This window comes from Erpetoichthys calabaricus, chromosome 3 (genome assembly GCF_900747795.2).
Source record: "Erpetoichthys calabaricus chromosome 3, fErpCal1.3, whole genome shotgun sequence".
In the NCBI taxonomy this organism is placed as follows: Eukaryota; Metazoa; Chordata; class Cladistia; order Polypteriformes; family Polypteridae; genus Erpetoichthys; species Erpetoichthys calabaricus.
Genome location: NC_041396.2, coordinates 90,184,259 through 90,208,907, shown reverse-complemented (window position 1 = coordinate 90,208,907; position 24,649 = coordinate 90,184,259). Strand labels below are relative to the sequence as shown.

The window sequence follows — 24,649 nt, the reverse complement described above, 5'->3', positions numbered from 1 at the left end:
CTATTCTCCGTCTTAGTCGGCATGCCTCACTCATATAGTCAACATCCGTACACGCTTATACTGTTTACTACAGCATTGTGACTGTGTGTGTGTATGTGCACTGTGAAGTGCGAGTCCCCGTCTTGCACCCCAAAACACGAAGCTGAGTCTCAGTACTTTAGCAACACCAGCTTTATTCTGCTTGAAACAGCAACAGCGCAGTTATTTATTGTAGAGGGATATCCCACTCTCCTATACACAGACACAGCAGTCAGGCAGGGTTGTGGCCAAGTAGTACTGTGCCCTGCGCATTTATAAAGTTCTTTGTTCCTTGTATCACCCATAGACGGCAGGCACTTATAGCATGTCCGCGATCTTTTCGGATTCGCTTTTACGGTGAACTGCTACAGCGCTGGGAGACACACTCTTCCGTGTGTCGTCCCGTTGGGTGGAATCCCACAAGAGTTTAGAAACTCACTCACACCAGCCATGATTCTTTTTAAAGGTAAAGCGCAGGTTCATTTGTTTTATGTATTTTTACTTTATATTTTGTATTAATCATTTTTATATGAATAGTTTTGGGTTGTGGAATGAATCATCTGAGTTTCCATTATTTCTCATGGGGAAATTCACTTTGATTCACGAGTGCTTTGGACTGCGAGCACGTTTCTGGAACGAATTATGCTCGCAAACCGAGGTTCCACTGTATAGGCAAAATGATAACTCCGAACTAGACAGACTGTGAGCAGAACCATGGTTATCATTTTACTGTGAATTCTGTTTGCAAAGAAATCTACACTCACCAAACCTGGTATACATTATTATTCCCCACAGGTCTAAATGCAGAGTTGTGTAAATCAGTAACTTATATACTAGCTTCCATACAAAGCATCAAGAAACTTGCAAAAGAAGAAAAATACAAGAGAAAGATTACAAGGTAATTAAAATTAGGGATGGTCGAATCAGGTTTTTTTAGGACTGATACCAAATCACTGATATCATGTTACAGGATCTGCTGACCCCGATACCAATTCAGATTTTTTTTTCCTTTACCTCTTTAAAAATGTGTACACTAATATATATAGAGAAAATATTTACCCATAATACATATGGCATTAAAGAAAATAAAACTACAAGTTTTTATACTATTTCATTTCTTCTGTAATGTACTGTATCTAAAACAATTACTCTTGCACGTTGATTCAATTAATTGATATTGGTAGCTAAACACTGCTTAAATGTAAACATACATGCACTTATACATTTATACATTTTCATCAGTTTTAATCATTAACTGCACTACCGCTTTTTTAGCTGTTAAAATACGCATTTACTAAATTTATAAAGGTTTTTTTTACCCCCAGCATGCTAGCGAGACAATCTAATTCTTGAAGAATAACTATAAATATAGACTACCATTTTAATTGTGCAGCACTTGTTTCTTACCAAATACTGTATGACACAAACAAACAAATAAACACAGTAAAAACCTTTAAAAGAAGCCAGAAATCTACCAAATGTTCATAAGATGTTTAGCAAGATCATACAAGGCTAACATGTGTCACTAGTTCACAAATAAAACAGACAAATTTTGCTGTTAAGCAACAATCTCAAATTCTTTTTAGTCTCTTCATTTTCTAATTGGAAATGAAAGCCACTGTAATTAACACAAGCTCACTCATTGTCCAAACTCGGACAAGCAGTGTCCATTTTAACTAAGGATAAAATAAAAAGGTCTAAATTCTTTAAAGAAGCTTTTCATGCCATTTTTGTAACTGTACAGGATGACTCTTCCAGTTGCCTTTTCTCACTATATTACTTCATCCATCCATCCATTTTCCAACCCGCTGAATCCGAACACAGGGTCACGGGGGTCTGCTGGAGCCAATCCCAGCCAACACAGGGCACAAGGCAGGGAACCAATCCTTACTTCACTTTCTTTAATGTAAAGGCTAATATTCCAATCTTCTCTCTCTTAGGTAAAGTCTGCCTTACTGCTCTCTGTTTACAGGAAGTTCGTAGCAAAAAAAGGTGTGCAAGGTCAACTACTATAATCCTTCATGTAAAGGAGCATGACAACTAAATTAGCATAAAGCTTAGCAAAGCAGATTCTGAAAAAATTTTTGTGATCAACCAATTTACCAATCAAATGTCAAGACTTTGTAGTGAAAATCAGCCAATTTAGATTGCAGGCCAAATGATCAAAGCATCACTAATTCAAATTTACAAAGCGGCACTGGAACACTCGCAGTCTGGATAGGGCCTACAAAGCAACAAAACTATCAATCATTTATATAACAGTGCTATACACTTTCATTGCAAGGCACATACTTGACTAATAATTGCCTACTAGCCGAAACGTGTAAGAATAGGAACGGAAAACGGTGAGAAAAGAATTCAGAAATCAAGAAGAAATAAATACTTCTTGAAAGACGCAGTGTGCATGTAGAATTTCCGACCAAGCAGGATTACATGTGAAAGTGATAAATAAATCAGGCTTTCCTGATACGTACTATGGCCATGGCATCCTGATAGTTTTGTTGCATGTATCTTGGACTTCCTGGAAATGTGGACGGTAATATGATCATTTTGCCTACACGTATGTTGCTATTTTCAGCATTTGCTTGCAGTGCGTCTGATAGTTCCTCGCGCAGATCTTGTTGATGTAATCTGAGATAGTTGAAATGCGCGCCCTCTGTTTTAACATATGCATCTACAACGTACTGTTGGAATAGTTTGCCGCTGGAGTGCAAAATACTAAATATATTCTTCATTGCTAATCTGTACGTGTAAAATTGGCAATGAGTAAGTCTTATTCGCTTGGCGGTCCTTTTATTGGGAACATGTAAATCCTTGTGCCAGCCAATGTCTCCGTAAGAGAATAAAACTGGGTAAACCATAGGATCGCAATTCATATTGAGCGTGGAAATCTGTTTACAGGAGTTGCCTATAGGATAGATGCAAATGTCCCTTTCGGCAGGCGTTTCACCATCTTCTCCAACGAAAATCGCTGCAACATCGGTGTGACATGTCGGGGCATTGTATCGTCATAAATCCTGCCTAGGAAAACCTTTCATACAGATGCTGTTGGATTGGACTGAGCGATTTCATGCATGAGTTTGTATGATTTAGCAAAGGGGTTGATGGTTCTGAGCGTGGAATCTAGCTGGAGAAGTACATTTTCGCTGCATGCAGAGTTTGCTTTATTTTGTAAGCGTACTTCAGTAGCTTGCACTGTGTCAAGAACATACAACTGTCCATATCCTGGAGAGGTAGAAGTGTTAACATATAGTGGAGAGATTTGGTGATAAATTTGCCCGTGTATTTTAAAACAGTATGGTCCGTGGCCAGGAGGTTGAGTTATCTGTGCACCCATGGAAGCAAATGCTAGAGAAGAGTTGTATTCTCGAATGTGTTCACGATAATTTTTAGCTTCTGCTGTTTGCTGTGCAAGAAGCTGTTGTAAAGACACAGGTGGCTCCCGCAAAGGTGGTAAAGCTATTTTACCGTTGTGGCAGCACCTCGAGTACTTGTTGGATGTATTACGCTCAGCAGGCCAGTATAGTGCATGACATGGAAGAGGGCGAATAGGAATCGAGAAATGCCGTGTCGGCTGCATGTGGGCAGGACCGGTTTTGAAGTGGAAGCAGGACGAACCAGAAGAGAAATATATATATGAGATCATGGCACCAAAGAGTAGTGATATGTTGCATTTCACTGTAGTCTGAACAGTAGATGAAACAATCAAAATACAAAAATTATGCAACACACTGACTGAGAAACATTTCGGCTAGTTCATAAGTGCATACTTGCAATTCAATTATAAAACCATGTATTGATAGTGAGAACAAAAACAGGAACATTATGTTGACATTATCTCATTTATATGAAAGATGTTTTCTGTTTGCCAGTCTTGTAAATTAGTGCCAAAGCACAATTGCCAAGCATTGCATAGTATATTCAGATTCAACCATAGAAATACATTATATAACATGAGTCAACTTGTTTTACAGATAAACACCACTTATGAGGAGAAAAATAAAGATGTAATTAGAGGCTTGCTAAAGTTTGCAGTGAACACAATGATCTTTTACAAAAAATGACAAACATATGGGAGGACCTCATACAGCTTTGGGAAAATGTATATAAAAGTAAACATCCCTATAAAGATGTTTTGAAAATTATTCTTAAACATTTAATCAGCACATAACACTTGAAAAAACAAGTTCCTGAACTACTAAATCCATCAGGTTTTAAATGGGTATGTGTGTAATGTCTGATAAACACGACCTCTAAAAGCTTTATTTTTTTTTTTGAGATGGTCTCCTATGCTCTTTGAGAAATTCTCCTTCATTTCATACTTTACTGTTATACATTAAAACACATAAAGAGCCAGGAGTCTTCCAGTTCTGCCACTAAACCATTTAATTCATTAAATATTTGCTACCTAGTACTATTCATCCATTTCAATTTTACTACCCAATTAATCTATTTAATAACCACTATATAATGTCACAAACGGTCCCACCCAGACCCACCAAGACTCAGAGAACAGGGTTAAAATGTTCATACAAGTGTAAAGCCCTGTGGGAAAGAAAAAAATTAAGCCAAACAAGGAAAATCCCAGTTATATAATCAGTGGTATTACTAAAGAGTAACCCAGGAAAATATTTCATGGGAATTCTAGGTTAAAAGATGAGAAGGTAAAAGATAAGGGCTGACTTTTACTAGCGGCCCATGAAGGAAACTTTTCATGGAGATTACGGCTGGGTTAAAAAAAAAAAAAAAAAAAAAAAAAAAAAAGACCAGATTGCCTCCAATATCATTATGATGACTCAGGAGTACAAGACATGAAAGAACAGAATTAGCCTCTTTACACTGATTGTTGATGACTGGTCCTAAATTGGACTGTTGGCATCTTTCGTCCCACAGTACAGGTGTTCTATGGCTCCATGAGCTCCCAAATGCTTTGTTTCTTTGCCAGCTCATGCATGTTACCCAGCTTTGCTTCATTCCACTCACTCAGGGTCAGAGGCTACCCATACGCCAAACTATCCCTTAGATCTGTGAATGGACCCAAGACCAAGGTCCACTGCCGAGGCTAACTGATGGCCATGCATCCAGTTAGATGGGCTTTATCAGCCGGAAGAGGCACCCAAAGTGCTATCTAACTCCTGTGTCTCCACCTCCCACCTAACATCACTAGCAGAGCTGCTTTTATGCCTGTTTCTCTGAGTAGTCTGGCCTTCTCAGACAGATCTCAGCCACCTGAGGAGCATGTTCACCCTCTCAGATCCTGACAGGGAACTGCACTGTCCTCTTCTCAGAACTCTTGTCCTTGAGGGTAACACAAATTCCAGATATCAAGGACATTAGAGGGGTGTGGTGGCCTGCACCTGTCTAAAGCAAACCATCATAAGCGTGATTGAGGGGTCCATCAGCATTAGGGATAAGTCCTCTGTTTCAGGATCGTTTTAGTCAGATCTTCTCCCAACTGCTGCACCAGGTACAACAAAGGAAGGACTGACAGACATAAGCAGCTGTTCTGACAGACACAATCAGCTGTTTAATAGTTCCTGAAAGGACCCAAACCCTAACCCTAGTTGTCTCTTTAAGAAAGGACCCTAATCAATTCCCACTCTTTGCCTCAGGAGATACCACTATTCATCTTCAAGGGGGATTGCTGCATGAGTCTTTGTGCCAACACACCCATCCTCTTTATTTGCCAGGTCTAACCTGCTGTGCTATTTCGCAGCTCCTTTTACGCTCCTTCAGCGTGCATGGCTTCACCCTCTGGCCTGCAGAGTCTCACCTGCCTTTCCTCTCACAACAATATTATGATATCCATTTCATGCGAATCCTGTAATTTTTGACCCTTCAGAGTTTAAAAAGAATGGAGCTAAATAGCAGGCCTTCCAAAATAGTGTAAACAATGTGAAATATTTTCTGAAGCAGAAGTGACTCGAAGGACAGGTTTATACTTCATGCAACATGGTGCATGCTCCAGCAGACACTGATGCTACACAAGCGTTTTACTGTTTATACTTGCATGCATACTTTACGTAAATCTGAAAGAATCCATCAGGTGGCAGTGTGAGATATCATCACGGTGAGAACAAGTTCGGCTTTTCTATGTTGTGAATTGCCTGGAACACCCATTAAATTCCGATGACACCTTACTGCACTATCTCAGAAAAGGATGTTTAATGATTAAATCCATCAATCCAGGGATGTTCCCATTCCAGCAAGCATTGGGCACAAGGCAGTAACAATCCCTAGATGGGGCATCAGCTCATCGCAAGGTGAATACAAGTACACAAGTACACTGGTGTCATTTTAGTGTCACCAAATCTGCATATCTTTGGAAAGAAACCGGAGCACACTGTGGAAACCCAGCAGGAAACCATGTAAACTCCAGGGAATACCAGCGATGTGACTCCCTGCGAGACAGCAGTGCTACCGCTCCGCCATCGTGTCACCCCCATGTGTGTAATTGACAGTATTCATTATTTAAACAAAATTAACGATTTACCTGTAAAATGTAACATACATACGTTAATGCATTTCATCATGAAAGTGATATGAAGTATTAATCTAAGGATTCTAAATGTGCAGAGAGTTGGAATATCATACATTTAATGTGCTCTGTATGGTGATCTATTGCCGTTTGCCGCTTCTGTCAGGTCAGGAGGAAGCTCCAGAAAAAAAAGACGGCACAAAAGATGGTATGTGAGACTTTTAAAATGTATCATGTCATTACGATGGGGAATATGCAACGCTTGAATATAAAAGCACCACGAATGCATCTGTATGTCGGCATTTTGCATCACTACATTAAACAATTCATCAAACATCAAAGCATGCACATCGATCCTGGAGGATTCGCATAGCGGCTTTCTGTCACATGTAGATAGTAAACAGAGACTCTGACATCATGTTCCGACTTTTGTCACACTGCGTCCAGCTCCACCACCCCCAACACACTTTTTGCTGGTACTGCAACTCGCGCACGTGTCGCGTTAATTTCTGAGGACCTGCTCAGAGGACGCGTCAAATGAATGCTAGGAACGCATGGCAGCCATGATGCGTGCGTGTCCACGTTCTGAGCTTGAAGTATAAACAAGCCCTAAAAGGCCAGTATTAACTATTGAGCTCCACAGTCAGTAATGAACAGAAAGCCCAGGGCCCCACAGAAAAGTGTTTCATGTATGCTGTACATTTCATTATATCCTTTTAGATACTACGTAGATTTTATGTCCAAGAACAAAACTGGCCATGTAAATTTCACACAATAAGTAGTAGTAATACCATATCAAGATAGCCAAATCCATACTTCCAGTTACTAAGACAAAACAGTGATGTAAACTGAACTCCTACAGAAAATTCTTTACACATGCTGTACTCAGTTTAGTTAAAAGAAAATTATTCCTTATTTTGTTGAGCATTTTTTAAATCAGCAAAACTTTTTTTCATAATAAATTCTTTTGCAAATGCTTCTTTTAAATAAATCTCCAAGAACTATATTACCTTGCAATAGTTTCTAAGAATAATGAAACAAAACACAAAGGAAAAAACTAAGGTTACATAATTGCAAAATAATTATAGTGTTTTGTTATAATTATAATTTAATACTAGCTGTAAAAACTTTCTTGCTTATTCATTTTATAACTTAAATTTCATGTAAAATCAACAATTAAGGGTGAGCTATAATGCACAATGATGCATAAAGTTTTAAAAATCAAAACTTCTAAATAGATTTCACTGAAATTTACTCAAATTCTTAATCCCATTAATGTTTGTTTAAAGGCAATCTGAATGAGAAAAGGGTAATGGAATTCCATTATGTGGTACTCTTATAATAGCAACCAAGAGCAATAATATATTTCCTCTGCAGACACTAAAGAAGAAAGCATCCTTTAAATACCATTTAATGTAAACTTAAAGGAAACTCCTGCTGTGCATTTTAATCTTACAAACACAGCAACACAAACTGATGCGATAACATGAACTTTCACAAAGGAGCAATTGTGTTCTTTGAACTTAAATAATTATGGGAATGTTGTAAATAAAAAAACATAATATTTTAAAACTGAGCAGGTATTGTTCTTTCAAGTCAGAGATTTGAGTGTGTGAGAGCTGGTCAAATAAACAAACATTCTCAAAATTTCAATAGATTATAACAATTGCTTGGCACAACTCAAAGGAATGCAGTGCAATATAAATAAAATTTATTATTATTATTTAAACTTTTTTTGTAAAAAAATTACACAATGGCTCCTGAAGGGGTATGCTTTGATAAACATTTATTTTGTCCACTTTCCTGTTAGAAAACCTTCTTATAGCACAGATTAATACAACTACCCAGACTGCAATATACTGTGTTAATTGATTTGTCCAATAAGATTAGAGCTAAGGATAAGAAAATGTTTTATAATTATATACATTTAATTTCAAATATCCTACATAACATTTTCAGCAAAGCTGCCATGCAATTCTCAAGTAAAAGCTCAAAATGTCAAAAACTGAGTTGCACAGCAGTCTGTTAATAGTTTTCACACTATTAGCTGCACATCCTAGATCAAGGGTGTCGAACTCCAGGCCTGGAGGGCCGCAGTGGCTGCAGGTTTTCATTCTAACCCTTTTCCAAATCAATGAGCAGTTTTCACTGCTAATTAATTCCTTTTTCCTTCATTTCAATAGCCCTGTTTTTAAGGATTTAGTCCTCTGAATTGATTCCTTTCTTCATTAAATGGCAGCCAAACAGAAATGAGACGTGAAACAAGCCAACAGATGACCAGCTAAACTGGGATTTCAAACTCCAACCAATTTCACTCCAAACAGTCTCTTAATGAGAAGCTGATTCTTGCTGTTAATTAAGCCCATTGTTTAATCCAATGGGTTGTTGCTGCTCTCATTCTGCCACAGCAGATATTTCCAAATTTGTTGGTTTTTCTGTTTTTTCTAAGAAAACTGTCAAAATGTTTTGGTGACCTGAGAGACCAACCTTACTAAGACGTTCACCTTTCTTTATTTTCAGATATTGTGTGATGGGCACAGGTGAGCTGGTCATATGGTGGCTTGTTTGTCTCATTATTGTTTGGCTACTAATTAAGGAAAAAGAGACAACTAAGGGGCCTGAGTCACGTTAATTAAAACTAAAGCAAAAGAAGTCAATTAGCAGTAAAAACGGCTCACTAATGAGCTCAACTTCAATAACTTCAAGAGATCATCTTCCTTCAATTAGCCACTGGTTACCAGGAAATGACAAAACTACATTTAAGGGCTTGGTCAGTCACTGTGCATCTGTAGTGTTTCAGTGGTTAATTTACCAAGTAGCTGGCAAAATTGACTCTTTGCTCAAAAGTGGATAGTTTCAATGTACTATGTACATCTTTCTTTCAAAATAACTTAACAACTTCAGAGTATGTGCAAGCAACCACATACTTTCAGCTGTTTCAGTATACAATTACATGTACAGTAACACGCAGGCACCAATGGCTTACAACCATAGATGCACCACTCCATGTAACTCATGGCACCAAGACTTTTAAATGCATATTTTTATACATTCAAATAACATTTTAAATGTGAAACATTGTAATGTCAGTTACTGGTTAAAAGGCTTACAAATATCAGATCATATCTTACAAGGAGTCACCCATATATATATATATATACATATATATATATATATATATATATATATATATATATATATATATACTGTGAGGTTCCCAGGGACAAGGACACCACCAGAATGAGACATGGAGGGGCAAAATGCCAAAGATGGCCTTGATGAGGGGAGAGCACGAGAGTACGCGAGAGGGAGAGAGAGAGCGAGGCAGCCTGGGGGATGGGGGGTATGTACAGCTATGCTATGATGCTGGAGGTCTAGAGACCAGCTCCTGGCAAGGATTCCTGATGTTGCTTTCATCATAGAGAGAGAGAGACACATAGACTTAGAATGAGAAACAGCATCAAAGGAAAAAATACCAGCGGTTGGCACATTGTCACAGAAGGCAATATATGGAGACCTACTGCCCCATAGAGCAGCAAATAGGGTGGCAATTGGGAGACCTTTTGTTTTAAGGCAAATGGAAGGTTCACATGTACAGGAACACCACAAACCACTAAATAGGATTTCTAACCAAGTATTCCAGCAGAAAGTGGTAAACTATCTTCCATTTTTTATGTACTGATTCTGGAACTTAGGTGAAAATAACCCCAGGAAATGTTGTAGACCAACCACACAGAAGGACATCTGAGTGCAGACTGAAAAGGAGAGTGGTACAAGTACTCAGCTGGGTGAAGGGGGAGAGGCAAGGGTCTGGACAAAGTAAAAAGGAATCGTAGCTGAGAAACAGATAGTTTTGTGCAGTACTGTAGTGGGCAAGTGAACAAGTCACTCCACCAGACAGACAGAGTTTCATGTCTGTTAAAGTAGGCCAAGAAGAGTAGGTGGGTTTTTATTTACTCTGTTCTACTCTACTTTGATTTATTCCATGTTCTCTACCTTTAGTTTATTTTATTAATAAAGCCACCATTTTTCTTAACTTTTGGCCTCCTGCATATTCTTATGGGGGTAGCCAGCTACCACAAGGGTGCCCCATCACAATATATTCAAACACAGAAGGACTTTTTTTTAATTTCTCTGTTTAGCAGATGTGCTCAGATGTTTTAGTCCAGTGCTTAATTATTTACATAATACACGTCACACTTGCAGACTGCAAATCACACTGTTTGTTTGTGTGAGGAAATGACCGGCTTTGTGCATGACGCACTGGATCAACAAGGTGTTAGGTGATTGCTGGGTGTATTTTATAATTAATAAAAATGAGTCATATCCACAATTGGCTTATATTGGTTTATATTTTATACTAAAATTCCTCCTGCTCTTCTAACAGCAGGCAAAAAAAAGCACAAGTCTCACAAAAGGGTGAAGCTTTGGGGTATCCTTCATACATAACATTACGGCCCTGGAACGCTCAGTAATTTTCACAAACATAACCCTGCCCATGAGATGTGGGAATCTTCTTACCTAAAACTGTACCCATGCAAAGCTCTGCCATGCATTACTCATGTATTTAACTTCATTATTTTGCCATTTAAATGGATTGAATTTAATGAAATGGTAGCCTTTTAATTTTTTTCTTACAAGATTTACCTGCTTTAAGTTAAAATCTATGGGATTGCAAAATGAATTGTGCAAATCCTGCAATTTCACACCGAAATTGAAGCTCTGAAAAATACTTTGACAATACTATATTGTGGGGTCTGTAGCAGGGGCCACACGTGATGAAGTCATTCACATTGAGAATGATGATAAACAACAAACACAATCTTGGAAGTCCCAAAAACATAAAGAAGAAATCTATTTTTCTTATTATGGTGTATACCAGAGATAGATAAAGGACAATTAAGCAAAATTAAGTACGACGTTTTAAGAATTATTATGCTCAATTGAACCAAATCAAGATCGAATAAGCAGCTTATTTAAACTACATTCCAACATCCAAACACTGTATGATTAGTATATTAACCATATTAAATTAAATGGATTACATTTTATGGGGCTATAAAAACTATGCAGACTAGGAAAAAAATCCAGTCTTTGAAGATGATTTGATAAAAGATTTGTTTTAAAATTTCATCACTAATGCTGTTTATGTTCCAGGAAGTTCTGAGGAACAACATGGAGCCAAAAATGTTAAGGATACGTTTCTTAAAATATAAATAAAAAAACATTTTATATCACTTTAATCACAAATGAGACATTTTAGGCATTTACCAGGCCAGTCCCTTTCTCTAGTCCAAAGATCCACTCCTTCATTGTTTAACCCGTTTACCCAGTTAAGGGTTATGGGGCGCTATTGTCTAACCCAGCAGCCTGGGCTTAAAGCTGCCCTGGAAGAGACGCTAGTCCATCATACATCTCACCAAAGTAAAATCATACTCACAAACTTTGGGTCAATCTACAGTTTCCAATTAACCTAAAAATTCAAACCAATCAACCTAAGCTTCCCATATTTACAATGTGGGATGAAATATTAACATTCAAAACCTACACAGGCAGAGCATGGAGTGAGATGCAAAGCCAGTTTTATTGTTTTACTGCTTAGAAGACCTATTATACATGGATTTTATAAAGAAGTGCTGAGAAAAATCTTACATTTACATTCACCCCATATGAGTAAAAAGCCACTCTTTAAAAAATATATTCTTTGCTTAATCTGCGTTAGACATATTGCAAGATAAAATGTTAAACCACATTTATCTAAAACTGAGCCAGGAATCAGAATGATCCTTTGAGATATGTAGCCAGATACCAGACTCCTTTAGTAAGGTGCCCTACTACCAGAAAACCAATTCCTACTGGACATATATTTTTAGACAGCTGTTTAACACATACTCTGTCTCAGGAGAGGATCATCTACTTAGCCAGCACCCCCTGAGGGTTTTACTGGATCTAATACATTTTCACAATGTTCTGTCTAACAATGTTGTCTTTTTATTATTAAACCACTTATTTAATAAGTAGAAAAAATGCTTTAGTATCTTATACTATATATACTACTGTGCATTTTGCAATGGTTTATGAATGTGACATATTTCAAATTGAAAAATAAGTAAATAAATAAAACTCTGCTCGTAATGGTGATGAACCCAGCAATTTTATAAAATGCAATATTCCTTTAATATAGCCCTTCATTTTATTCTCTAAAATAGTCAGAGCCCTTTCTCCTCTGCTACAACTGCATTGACTTAGATTTTTTGGTAGGGCAGGAAGTAGTGACTACTAGTAGACTACCAAAGGCATCATTAAAGTGATACAATGGCATTTTACAGAGACAGTAAAACTTAATAAAAATATTTTTGTCATTTATTAGGGAACTTTTCTCATCATAAAATACAGTTATATACAGTACAGCAGTACATATAAATTTCACAACTGAAGTTCAGCACCAAAGTCAATGTATGAAAGAGAGAAATGCAAGAGATTTACATTTCACTTTGGTTGGAAATCGGGTTTCATGCCCCTGCCTTAAATAATAATGAAAAGGCTTCTATCTATTTATTTATTTTCTAAAACAACTTATCAGAAACAATGTGCACTGCTCCAAAGTATGTAGAATTAAATGCAATATGTTGTACTTCCAAATTCCAGATTTTTTATTTATATGACACAATCCTACAGTACTGTAATTAAAACTGAGAATGTGAAATTTGATATGATGAAGGAGACGACTCAAATAACCAATATAGTTTTTTGTATACAGTAGTCTATTAATCCTTCTAAATTGGTTAAGTGTTACAGAATCTGACTATTTCAGTAACACTGTGCTGGAAGTGCTCAGGTCTCTGGGTTAGTTCATCTTGGGAAAAGTTTCGTCTCCCTTTATCTTTTTATGGGAGTTCAGGAAAATGGTGGGTTGGGAGAGTGCTGAATAGATTGCGCCAGATTTCCAGAAGTCGGACATTATGAACAACAAAGTGGCTACAATTTTTGTGACTTCAATTATATGATCAATTAGAATTTTCCAATTAAACTCTTGGTTAGTTAAAATTTCAACACTGCACGATCTTTGTAAACAAATTACAATGCTTTGCAGGTTTGACATCACCAATATGCAAAAAAAAAAAAAAAAAAAAATACAACATGATGCTTTTGCTCGTTATGCAAACGACAAAACATGGTTGAGGTTACATAAAAAGAAACCGGACTTAAAGGTTTTAATTAAATGGCTAGCCAACTGCGAAACACTAACATTTCGTGCTAATATTAAAAACGACTAGTCACTTTCTTGCATCTGCATAATCCTGTTAAAGGTTAGGGCTTGCCGGACGCATCCTGGCATGAAGCTGGTGTAAGGGCAGAGTAAAAGCTGGAAAAAGTACCAGTGTGTCGTGGGGTACACTCGCGTGCCCACACACTCATACCTGGACAATTTAGATTCGCCTATTAACTGAACATGAATGTCTTTCAGATGTGGACATAACGCAGTGAAAAAGACACACTGAGACACATATAAGATACAAAATCAAATACGTTATAATGAAACTAATTAAGACTATGCCAAAGTAGACTTCGAGAATTCCGTTAAACCACAGGTTACGTACAAATCAGAACGGGTAACGATTCAGGTACCTGATCGGAGGATCACTCACCTTTTTGACGGGTTTGTGAGAGGTGACTGCGGCGAAGGCTGGCACCGCCGCAAAGTCACCAAGCTTCGTGTCACTGCCCATTTTTCCGACTGACATCGTCGAGTACTTTTCCGCAACATTTTCACTTTCTTTCACCTCTTTGCTGGCTTGTTTTATTTCTAGCTTCCCTTCCGAGACAGAATCTGACATGATGTCAATCAGTGGCTTTAATGGATAAAACTAAAAACGTACTGCTCGGTCGCGTCTACAGACCATGGGTCTACTACGAGCTCGACTACTATTTATGAAGTTTGTACACCAATGATTTGACAGTTGCTCCACCACCTCAGACTGCGTAACTGGCGTCTGCCAACCAGCTTGTGGCGGTTTGTTTTGCTCGTCATCAGGACGCATGGAGAGGTGGCGAATAAAAACGGAAGCGGAAATACGTCAAGGCGCGAATAGCGGAAAGGTTAGGCACCTGTCTCCTGATGCGCTACCATTTTGGCTCAGTCTTACTAGGGGAGATACAAAAATAAAACGGACACAGATCCAGAATGGCTTCATATACCGCCTCCCATTCACACGCCTTTAATTGTCCCAGTTAACCTTGAAACTAATATCGACAAGTGTATCTAGGGCAGCGTGGCAGCCGTCCCTGTGCTGTTGTACTTTGACTAAGGCAGTCTGCAATATGCAATATTGTTGGGAAGGGTCCCGTAAGTTTAGTTTTTTGCCGTGGGGCGGAGACACGATATCACACCCCTTTGTGACGTTTATTTTTGAGGCGTGGTCGTCGACTCCTTCACCTTTGCCAAATGGAGCTCACAGACTTACTTAAAGTAGTTAGCGATAGTTAACTGCGACCATTGAAATTGCAGTCTTGCATCAGATTCGTGTATGAGCGAAAGTATGATATGTTGATAAAAATAAGCGACGCTCACTTACTGTATCAAAATTTATTCTTTTATTTTCTGACCCGCTAAGTCTCAGCAAGAAAGTGTTTATCACTTCATTTTCGGACGCATGGCTTGGACAGGACGCCATACTATAACAGGTTGCTGGAGTTCACTTTATTCTTAAGTAGCAACTTTCAGTAAAGACAACTGTCATTACCCGAGCGTATATGCGAATTTATTACATAATCCTAACATAAACGTTTTCAATATTTACATTCGTAAACTCACCTTGTAAAGCCAATTAGCGTATATAAGAAACCTTTATAAATGTTGCTTTTAGTTGAAAAAACAGTTACAAAGTGTAAAAGATGTGACACCCATAGAAGATTTGACCGATTGAAGAATAAGCGTAGAGGAAAAGACATACTGTGCTCTGAAATAAGTAAATATTTAGACTTACCAAGGTTCATTGGCTGTCCTGGTGATCTTGCAATATCATATGGCACATGCTGGGGATTGAAATGCGGTATACTGTGATGGAATATTCTGTCTTTTACTATTAATGCTAAACATTCACATCAGTATAATGGTAGAAGTTGTAGCCTTTTCAAGGCTGTAATAGTATAAATCGCCATAACAGGATGTCAAGAAGAAAAAAGAGGAGATTATTAGTATTTGGTAGTATTACTACTAGTAGTAGTAGTAATATAAAAACGTGTACAGAATGCATTGAGATTCTTACTTGCAGATTTGACCAACATGGTATGATGGGATGGGATTTAAATTCCAACCTGCAACAGTTTAATTTAAAAGTAGTTACTAGTTTTTGAAATGTTTTTGCAGAATAATTTCTTCTAATACGTATACCCTGTGCTAAATTAATGTTTTATTTTTTTCAGACAGGATTTACTTGTAAATATTGTGCCTGAAGGGGAACTCCTTGCACTAACAGGTAAATCACCCAAAAGTTTTGGGGCCTCAGAGTTGAAGACCATATCCACTACAGTAAGAATATATAAGATGAGGAATGAATGCAGTAATAGGATTTCTTTAAGTAATCGGGAGTCATAGTAACGTACATTATGCATTAGATAGGACATACTTAGTTGCCCAAGAATCAAAGTTACATATAAGCCCTCTGAATCCAGAGCAGGGTTTTGTGGGCCAGGAGCCTATCCCAGCAAGCATAGGGTACAAGGGAGGAACAATCTCCTGGGCAGGGTGCTAGTCCATCACAGGGTGAACACACTCACATGCGCCACATACACTGACGATAGCCAATACAGCGTCACCAATCAACCTAGCCTGCATGTCTTTGGATTGTGGTAGGAAACTGGAGCACCCAGAGGAAACATATATATAAACAGGGAGAAAAGAATATAACCCTGGTCTCCATACTGTGGCTTCACTACTGTCCCAGTGTGCTGCCATATATATATATACAGTATATATATATATATATATATATATATATATATATATATATATATATATATATACAGTCATATGAAAAAGTTTGGGAACCCTCAGCCTGCATAATAATTTACTTTCAACAAAAAAGATAACAATGGTATGTCTTTCATTTCCTAGGAACATCTGAGTATTGGGGTGTTTTCCGAACAAAGATTTTTAGTGAAGCTGTATTTAGTTGTATGAAATTAAATCAAATGTGAAAAAGTGGCTGTGCCAAAATTTGGGTCCCTTCACATTTTGCTAATTTGAATGCATGTAATTACTCAATACTGATTACATGCAACACCAAATTGGTTGGATTAGCTCATTAAGCCTTGAACTTCATAGACAGGTGTGTCCAATCATGAGAAAAGGTATTTAAGGTGGTCAATTGCAAGTTGTGCTTCCCTTTGACTCTCCTCTGAAGAGTGACAGCATGGGATCCTCAAAGCAATTCTCAAAAGATCTGAAAACAAAGATTGTTCAGTGTCATGGTTTAGGGGAAGGATACAAAAAGCTATCCCAGAGGTTTAAACTGTCAGTTTCAACTGTAAGGAATGAAATCAGGAAATGGAAGGCCACAGGCACAGTTGCTGTTAAACCCAGGTCTGGCAGGCCAATAAAAATACAGGAGTGGCATGTGCACAGGATTGTGAGAATGGTTACAGACAACCCATAGATCACCTCCAAAGACCTGCAAGAACATCTTGCTGCAGATGGTGTATCTGTACATCGTTCTACAATTCAGCGCAATTTGCCACAAGAACATCTGTATGGCAGGGTGATGAGAAGGAAGCCCTTTCTGCAGTCACGCCACAAACAGAGTCGCTTGTTGTATGCAAATGCTCATTTAGACAAGCCAGATTAATTTTGGAACAAAGTGCTTTGGACTAATGAGACAAAAATTGAGTTATTTGGCCATAACAAAAAGCGCTTTGCATGGCGGAAGAAGAACACCGCATTCCAAGAAAAACACCTGCTACCTACTGTCAAATTTGCTGGAGGTTCCATCATGTTGTGGGGCTGTGTGGCTAGTTCAGGGACTGGGGCCCTTGTTAAAGTCGAGGGTCAGATGAATTCAACCCAGTATCAACAAATTCTTCAGGATAATGTTCAAGCATCAGTCACAAAGTTGAAGTTACGCAGGGGTTGGATATTTCAACAAGACAATGACCCAAAACACAGTTCGAAATCTACAAAGGCATTTATGCAGAGGGAGAAGTACAATGTTCTGGAATGGCCATCACAGTCCCCTGACTTGAATATCATCGAAAATCTATGGGATGATTTGAAACAGGCTGTCCAAGCTCGGCAGCCATCAAATTTAACTGAACTGGAGAGATTTTCTATGGAAGAATGGTCAAAAATACCTCCATCCAGAAACCAGACACTCATCAAAGTTATAGGAGGTGTCCAGAGGCTGTGATATTTGCAAAAGGAGGCTCAACAAAGTATTGATGTAATATCTCTGTTGGGGTGCCCAAATTTATACACCTATCTAATTTTGTTATGATGCAAATTGCATATTTTCATTTAATCCAATAAACTTAATGTCACTGCTGAAATGCTACTGTTTCCATAAGGCATGTCATATATTAAAAGGAAGTTGCTACTTTGAAAGCTCAGCCAATGATAAACAAAAATCCAAAGAATTAAGAGGGGTTCCCAAACTTTTTCATATGACTGTATAAATATACGGTGAAAACAAACATGTTAAATGTAAGAGTTTAAATCCCAGGTAGTAGGCTTCATTTATTTGCCATCGGTAGTTAGAGTAGAGGTTTAGAAAGCCCACTATTCAGCAAAGTGACATACAGTATAGGTTTCTTTTAGGACATCCTCATCCACTCTAAGGGTGGAAGCAGAAATTAAGTCACAGATTATGCAGCTCTCTTAGTCTCCTCCAGTTTGCCCTAAAGTCATTCCCTGTGAGATCTTCTTCATAGTTGTGTGACTATATATTATATATATATATATATATATATATGTAATATATATGTGTGTGTGTGTAAATTATAATCGTACTTCATAGACCTATTGATGATCCTTGTCTCAACATACTTTAAGAAGATGATTTGAACTGACTGTGAATAAAGCATTCTAGTCATCAGTTTTACTTAAGAAAAATGGAACAATTACTTTTTCGGTGTCCTGCACAGAAAAAAAATAAAACCCTATATTTTTTAGATGGAAGAAACATGCATGGTTAGTAAAGAAATATGAATTATAGAAATAGAGTGTCTCTCGAACAAAAGTAACTTTCAGAATGCATCTGCAGAATCTGATAATCTTACTAGAATATTTGTTAAGTTTAAGGATACAAACTGCACTTTACTACTCATCGATTGTCTAAATCCATTGAAATAATGAATTATTAACATAATAAAACCCCTAAACACTAATTGTGGTTAATAAGTACAACTAAGTATTGTCTGCATATGAATGAAAATAAATATTATGCTCCCCAGTGACATCTGCTAATAAGAGCATAGAGAGTGAAAATAGTAATGCTTCCAACAGTAATAGTAATATTTGTCACGCTGTTGCTGCAAGTTCTAATACCTGTAGCTGGAGATTATACATTTCCACATTTAGAGTAGCTACTTGGCATGTTAATCTTTGTGCCTTTGGGTCACTTATTTTGCCCAGTGTGAACTTCTGTCAAGAAGTAATCAGCGCAGACTTCAGTGTTAATGTTTGCAGTGTACCATGTAATGCATATGTCTCTGATATATGCAGTTTTGGTATGGGATTCGTAAAAGCAGTACTAATGTTTGTGATGCACCATACTGTATATTGGAATGACAAATGCAATGCATTTTATTACTAAAAATGTTTGTGATGCACCATCTTATGGAATGACAGAGACATTGCGACCAGAAGACACACAGACACTTACCCTTTTCTTAAGGTGAATATCAGCCAGGCTTCGATTCTAATTGTATTGTCTCATGTGAGCATCAGAGCCTAAATTATAAAATACTAAGCAAGATCTTAGACAGTTCTCAAAGCAGGGCAAAAATGAGAAATTCTGTTGCAAAGGCTGCCCAATTTAGTGAGGCAAAAAAATTGAGTCATTTAACTTTCCTAAGATAAAAAGGATACTGGAGTGAAAGCCAGTAATCTTCAACACCAGTCAGTAGATGCTTTTGCTGTTATCACTCTAGTGTTCGAAAGGAACCACATTTTTGTCTAGAACAGGGGTCCCCAACTCCAATCCTGGAGGGCTGCAGTGGCTGCAGGTTTTCATTCTAACCCTTTTCTTAATTAGTGACCTGTTTTTGGTGGTAATTAACTTATTTTGAATTCATTTTAATTGACTCGTTTTTTAAGATTTGTTCCCCGGAATTTCTTTATCGTTCCTCTGAATTGCTTCATTTCTTTCCTTAAACAGAAATGAAATGTGAAGTGAGTGAGCCAACAGTAGACCAACTAAACCAGGTCCTCAAACTCCCAACCAATTTCACTCCAGCCAGTTGCGTAATTAGGCGCAGAGTCTTGTTGTTAATTAAACCCGTTCTTTAATTCCACGGTTTGTTGCTGCTCTCATTGTGCAATATCATATATTTCTGAAATTGTTGATTTTTTCTTTATTTTTCTAAGAGCACTGCTAAAATGTTTTGGGGACCTGAGCAAATCAACATTCCTGAGACCTCCACCCTTTCTCAGATATTGTATGATGGTCACAGTTTGCTGGTCATGTTTTGGTTAATTTTGTATCTCATTATTGTTTGTCTGCTAATTAAGGAAAAAGAAACAATTATTGAGTCTGAATCTTCAAGAGCAAGTCAATTAAAATTAATTCAAAATAAGTTAATTAGCAGCAACAAAAACAGATCACTAATTAAGAAAATGGTTAGAATGAAAACCTACAGCCACTGAGGTCCTCCAGGACTGGAGTTTGAGATCCCAGGTCTAGAACAACCTCAATTCTCCCAGGTATGGATTCAAAAACATCCAGGATGCTTTCCTTTGGGATTTTGGCACATACTGACTCAATAGCATCACACAGTTCCTGTAGATTTTTTGGCCACAAACCTCACAGCCCACCTCACCCAAAGGTGTTCTATTGAATTGAGATCTAGGCCTTGGAATGAACCAAAGTACCTATTGCAAACTTGAACCTTTGAGGACAAAGTTGCTAGCAATTTCCCTTGGTGTTACATCCATAGGAGACAAAAGTTAATATGTGATATTAATCACTATGTAAAACAATGTGGTAATGTAGAATTGCACTCAAGCCCATTAATATATATCTTTATAAAGTAAGCATAATGTAGGTTGTAACTGCAATAGGAAAGAAAGTATTTTTGTTGGATGTCTCTTTCCTTTTATGCCAGGCAACATTTCCATGATACTAGTAACTGAAAAAGACGGTTTCCCAGGTGAGTGTGGTCTTCGATTATATTTCCAGAAAGTTTCCCTACCCGTGATACTGTATATACTGTTCTTCAACCGTGAAAGTGGACCAGCACTGATTAGGACAGGTTAAACATTTGATGTTGTCAGATAAAAAGCATGAGCTGTTAAGTTTTTTTGATAAGAGCACTTATGCTTTCATTTCAGTGTAGACTATAAATCATAGTGGTGCCAGCAAATTTTAATGATTACACCCCGCTCACAGTGTCACCATTTATAACCAGGAGTGTAGGCAGTGATGAGTGTCTCCTGAACTCCACAACCATCTCAACTGTTTTCAAAGCACAGAGTTTGAAATTGTTAAGATTGTACCAATTAGCCAGTCTACCACCTTCTTCCAACAGGACCCCTCATGACCATCTTTGACCAGGTTGATTATGGTGGTTTAATCTGCATTTTTCAGCAGTTTTACAGATGAGTCATTGAAACTGCAGTCATTGGTTTGAAAATTAGAGATCAACAGACATGTCAGCTTGCAAAGGGTAGACAATAACTATAAAGGGGTGCAGATTGTCAGAAAAAAAATCTTATGTACTCAGTAACATTATAATGACACCTAGTTAGTGTTAACAAACCCAATGAGTGCCAAGAAAACATTCCTCAAACCAGTACACCGTCAGATCCTGTACCATTAATACAAAGCAGGATGTTGTTTACCAAATTCTGCCTATACCATTAGTATGTCACAGCAGAATTCACAATTCATCACACTAGGCAACGTATTTTATTTGACCGATTTTGTTTAACTGATGTCCACAGTAGCCTCATCTTCCTGTTTTTAGCTGTTCTCAGACTGTTGTAGCCCATTCACTCCAACTGTGTTGTGCATTCAGAGTTTTCCTTCTGCACCTCACTGTTGTAAACAGCCAATTACTTGAGTATTTGTTTGTCTTTATATAAGCTTGAACAAGTCTGGCCATTCTTCTTTGAGCTCTCTTATTGTCATGTTGTTTTGTATCATAGAAAGGCCACTCGCTGGATATATTTTGTTTTATTGTACCATTCTCTATAAACTATAGAGACTGTAGTGCATAAAATCCCAAAAGGGCAACTGTTTCTGAAATGCTGAAACGACCATGACTGACACCAACAGTTGTGCCATGGTGAAATTCACACAGAGCACCCATTCTCTCATTTTAATATTTGCTCATTACTAATTGGACCTTTCAACCATGTTTACATGCTTTATTTAAAGGGTCACATGATTGGCTACTTGGAGGTTTAGGGAATTTAAGTTAAGAAGATGAAGCCTACTGCCAGCAAGCATCGGGCAAAAGGCAGGAACAACTCCTGGACAGGGTGCCAGACCATCACAGGGTGATCACACACACACATACATCAGGCAGACCCTACTCAGGATAAGCAGGATTGAAAGATGGATGAACACATGAATGGATGGATCTTAACAAGGAGGTGTACCTAATAAAGTGATCTTTAGGTGTATAAGTTCTGTCCATCTGCAGATGTGTCTAATTACTGTTTACAGATATAGATGTTCTTAATACTTAGATATTGTGGGTAACCAGGCTTAGGCAGCATAAAATTTTTAATTTTGCTTAGCACCCTTCACGGTGAACAACATTGATGAACGATCCAGTATCAAAATAGCAGTACATTGTCCTTGTTTTACAATTGTTTTCAATCAGGGCAGCTTGCGCAAGAGTTAAACTATTAGTTTTTAATACTGTCATATGTCAATATACATTACAGGAAATTTTGTTCATATAACCAGATTTGTATATTACAATGGTCAAGTCCTTTGTGATGGATGTCAGGGATGGACTGGGATCCTGACCGGGATGGTTGCTATTCCCTTGCCCGGTCTGGAGGTTCAGGAAATTGGTGGGTGATGGCTGACTGCCTCCCAGAGCCAGGTGCTTCCCAATTCCACTAGATGACAACATTCTTCTAGCCTAGCTCCCACTTGGATACTCTCAGGGCAGCATGGGTGCTGAAGTTCTGGTGGGTGCGCCAGGTGGGGTTCTTCAGGGGCTGCTGGAGGGGGTGTCTGTTAAAAGGAAACTTCCTTATGGGATGGAAGTTCTGCCTGTTCTAAAAGCACTTAAGAGAGCACTTTATTGAGGTGTTTAAAAAACTTCTCACCATATCAAATCTTGCCCCCTTCATGATGGATTTTTCTCCCAAAGTCTTTCCCATGCCTTTTAAAGAACTGGAACAAAGTGACCTTGAAATAGTTTGTGATGAAGCCATAGCTCAATTTGTAAACATTATAATCAGGTCAATGTGGCATTTTACAGATAAGGAGGTGAAAAGTATTTGTTTATTTAATTGTTAATGTACAATGAGTGCATAATGGGAGGGGCTAAATTAAACTTTATGCCTGATCTTACAATCAGTATAGTCAGATGGATCTGAGTGTCTAAGAGTGTGATGAATTGAACAGACCTTGTACATTGCTTACTTAATTTGTTCACTACAGCACAGCAGATTTTAAAGAAGGGAGCAATTGCATTGCAAGGCCGTTTCCCTGGATATGTTGTTTACTAGGTGGTGTGAACTGCAGTAAAACTACAAATGCATCCCATGATTATATGCATATTTTTCACCAACCCTGTAAGCATTACCAGGAGGTGCTAATCACAGCATTTTAGCTCCTGTTCAGTATTCACCAACCCATAGTTTATTTTTTGCATACAAAGGCATATTCATGAGTGTGTGTTTTGTTATTGCAGTTGCCTATGGTGGCAGATTGCTCATCTCAGGGCAACAGGGCCCTGATTTGGAATTAGGTTTGCACACAACAGGGGAAAGGCCTACAAAGTGCTAGAGGGTGTGTAAAAGAAAGATACTGAGGAGACTCAACCTGCGCTAACAAGAGTGGAGCATTTTTACTTGTCCTTTTGGGCAGGCAGGGAATACTAGCAGTGATAAATTCCCTAACGGCCAGATATTCCCTAGAAATGGACTTCTCAAAAAGCATGTCTAAAAGGAAGAGAAATAGGCTCTGGCACTCTTTGAGAAAGCAGACAATGTTCTTCCAGGACACTAGAAGTTAGCAGGTTAGCTTGATCAGAGTTGCCTTAGCCTTTAGCAAAAGTGAAAGGCTGTGAAATATCTGTCTATTATATTAAAAATCCTTTGACGCAACAAGACTTTTTGGAAGAGTGCACTTCCTGTGCACTCTATATTTGAACATTTTCCTCACTTTAAGTTCCCAATTAAAGAAGACGTATTATGTCCAAATCTTATTGAAGAATTTCAACACGAAGGGTTATCAACATAAAAAATTAGTACAAACGCAATTTTAGCACCGAGAAACGAGGAAGTCAAACGAATTAACACCAAAAATGTTGATCATTTACACATCAAATTGGTTAAATGCGTCCAAAAATGTTGAACGTTTACACTGCAAATTGGTTAAATTTGTATCAATAGACTATGCTGAAACAGTTAGTGGTGATCGTGTGGAAGATGAAAACAACAACTTACATTATCACAAAGAATATCTACAACCATTAACAACGTTCCGTCTTACAATGCACAAATCACTGTAGAAAGAAGGATGTATCCAAGAAAGATAATGTAGTACATCTTCCGCGGATAACATTAGACAACAAAGGAGATCTTGATATGCCATTCGTATTAAAACGTTAACAGTTTCCCGTTAGAATAGCTTTTGCAAAGACAATTAACAAATCTCAGGGCCAAACATTTGAAAAAAGTACTTTTATTTAATAGAGAGAAAGAAACAAAATTTAATCACAGGCAGTTATACGTTGCATTGATGCATATGT

At 37.8% G+C, this 24,649-nt stretch overlaps 1 protein-coding gene across 2 annotated transcripts in view; it reads right to left on the bottom strand.

Moving 5' to 3' along the window:
* ahcyl1 (adenosylhomocysteinase-like 1) overlaps positions 1–14,545 on the bottom strand; it is a 123,097-nt gene extending 108,552 nt beyond the window's left edge. The window contains exon 1 of one of the 2 annotated variants that reach the window (XM_028797110.2): positions 14,146–14,545. In XM_028797110.2, coding sequence (XP_028652943.1) covers positions 14,146–14,334 — 189 coding nt within the window. In that variant the 5' untranslated portion in view covers positions 14,335–14,545. The remainder of the gene's footprint in view (positions 1–14,145) is intronic. The other variant, XM_028797109.2, reaches the window with a different exon arrangement.
* Positions 14,546–24,649: the final 10,104 nt, after the last annotated feature.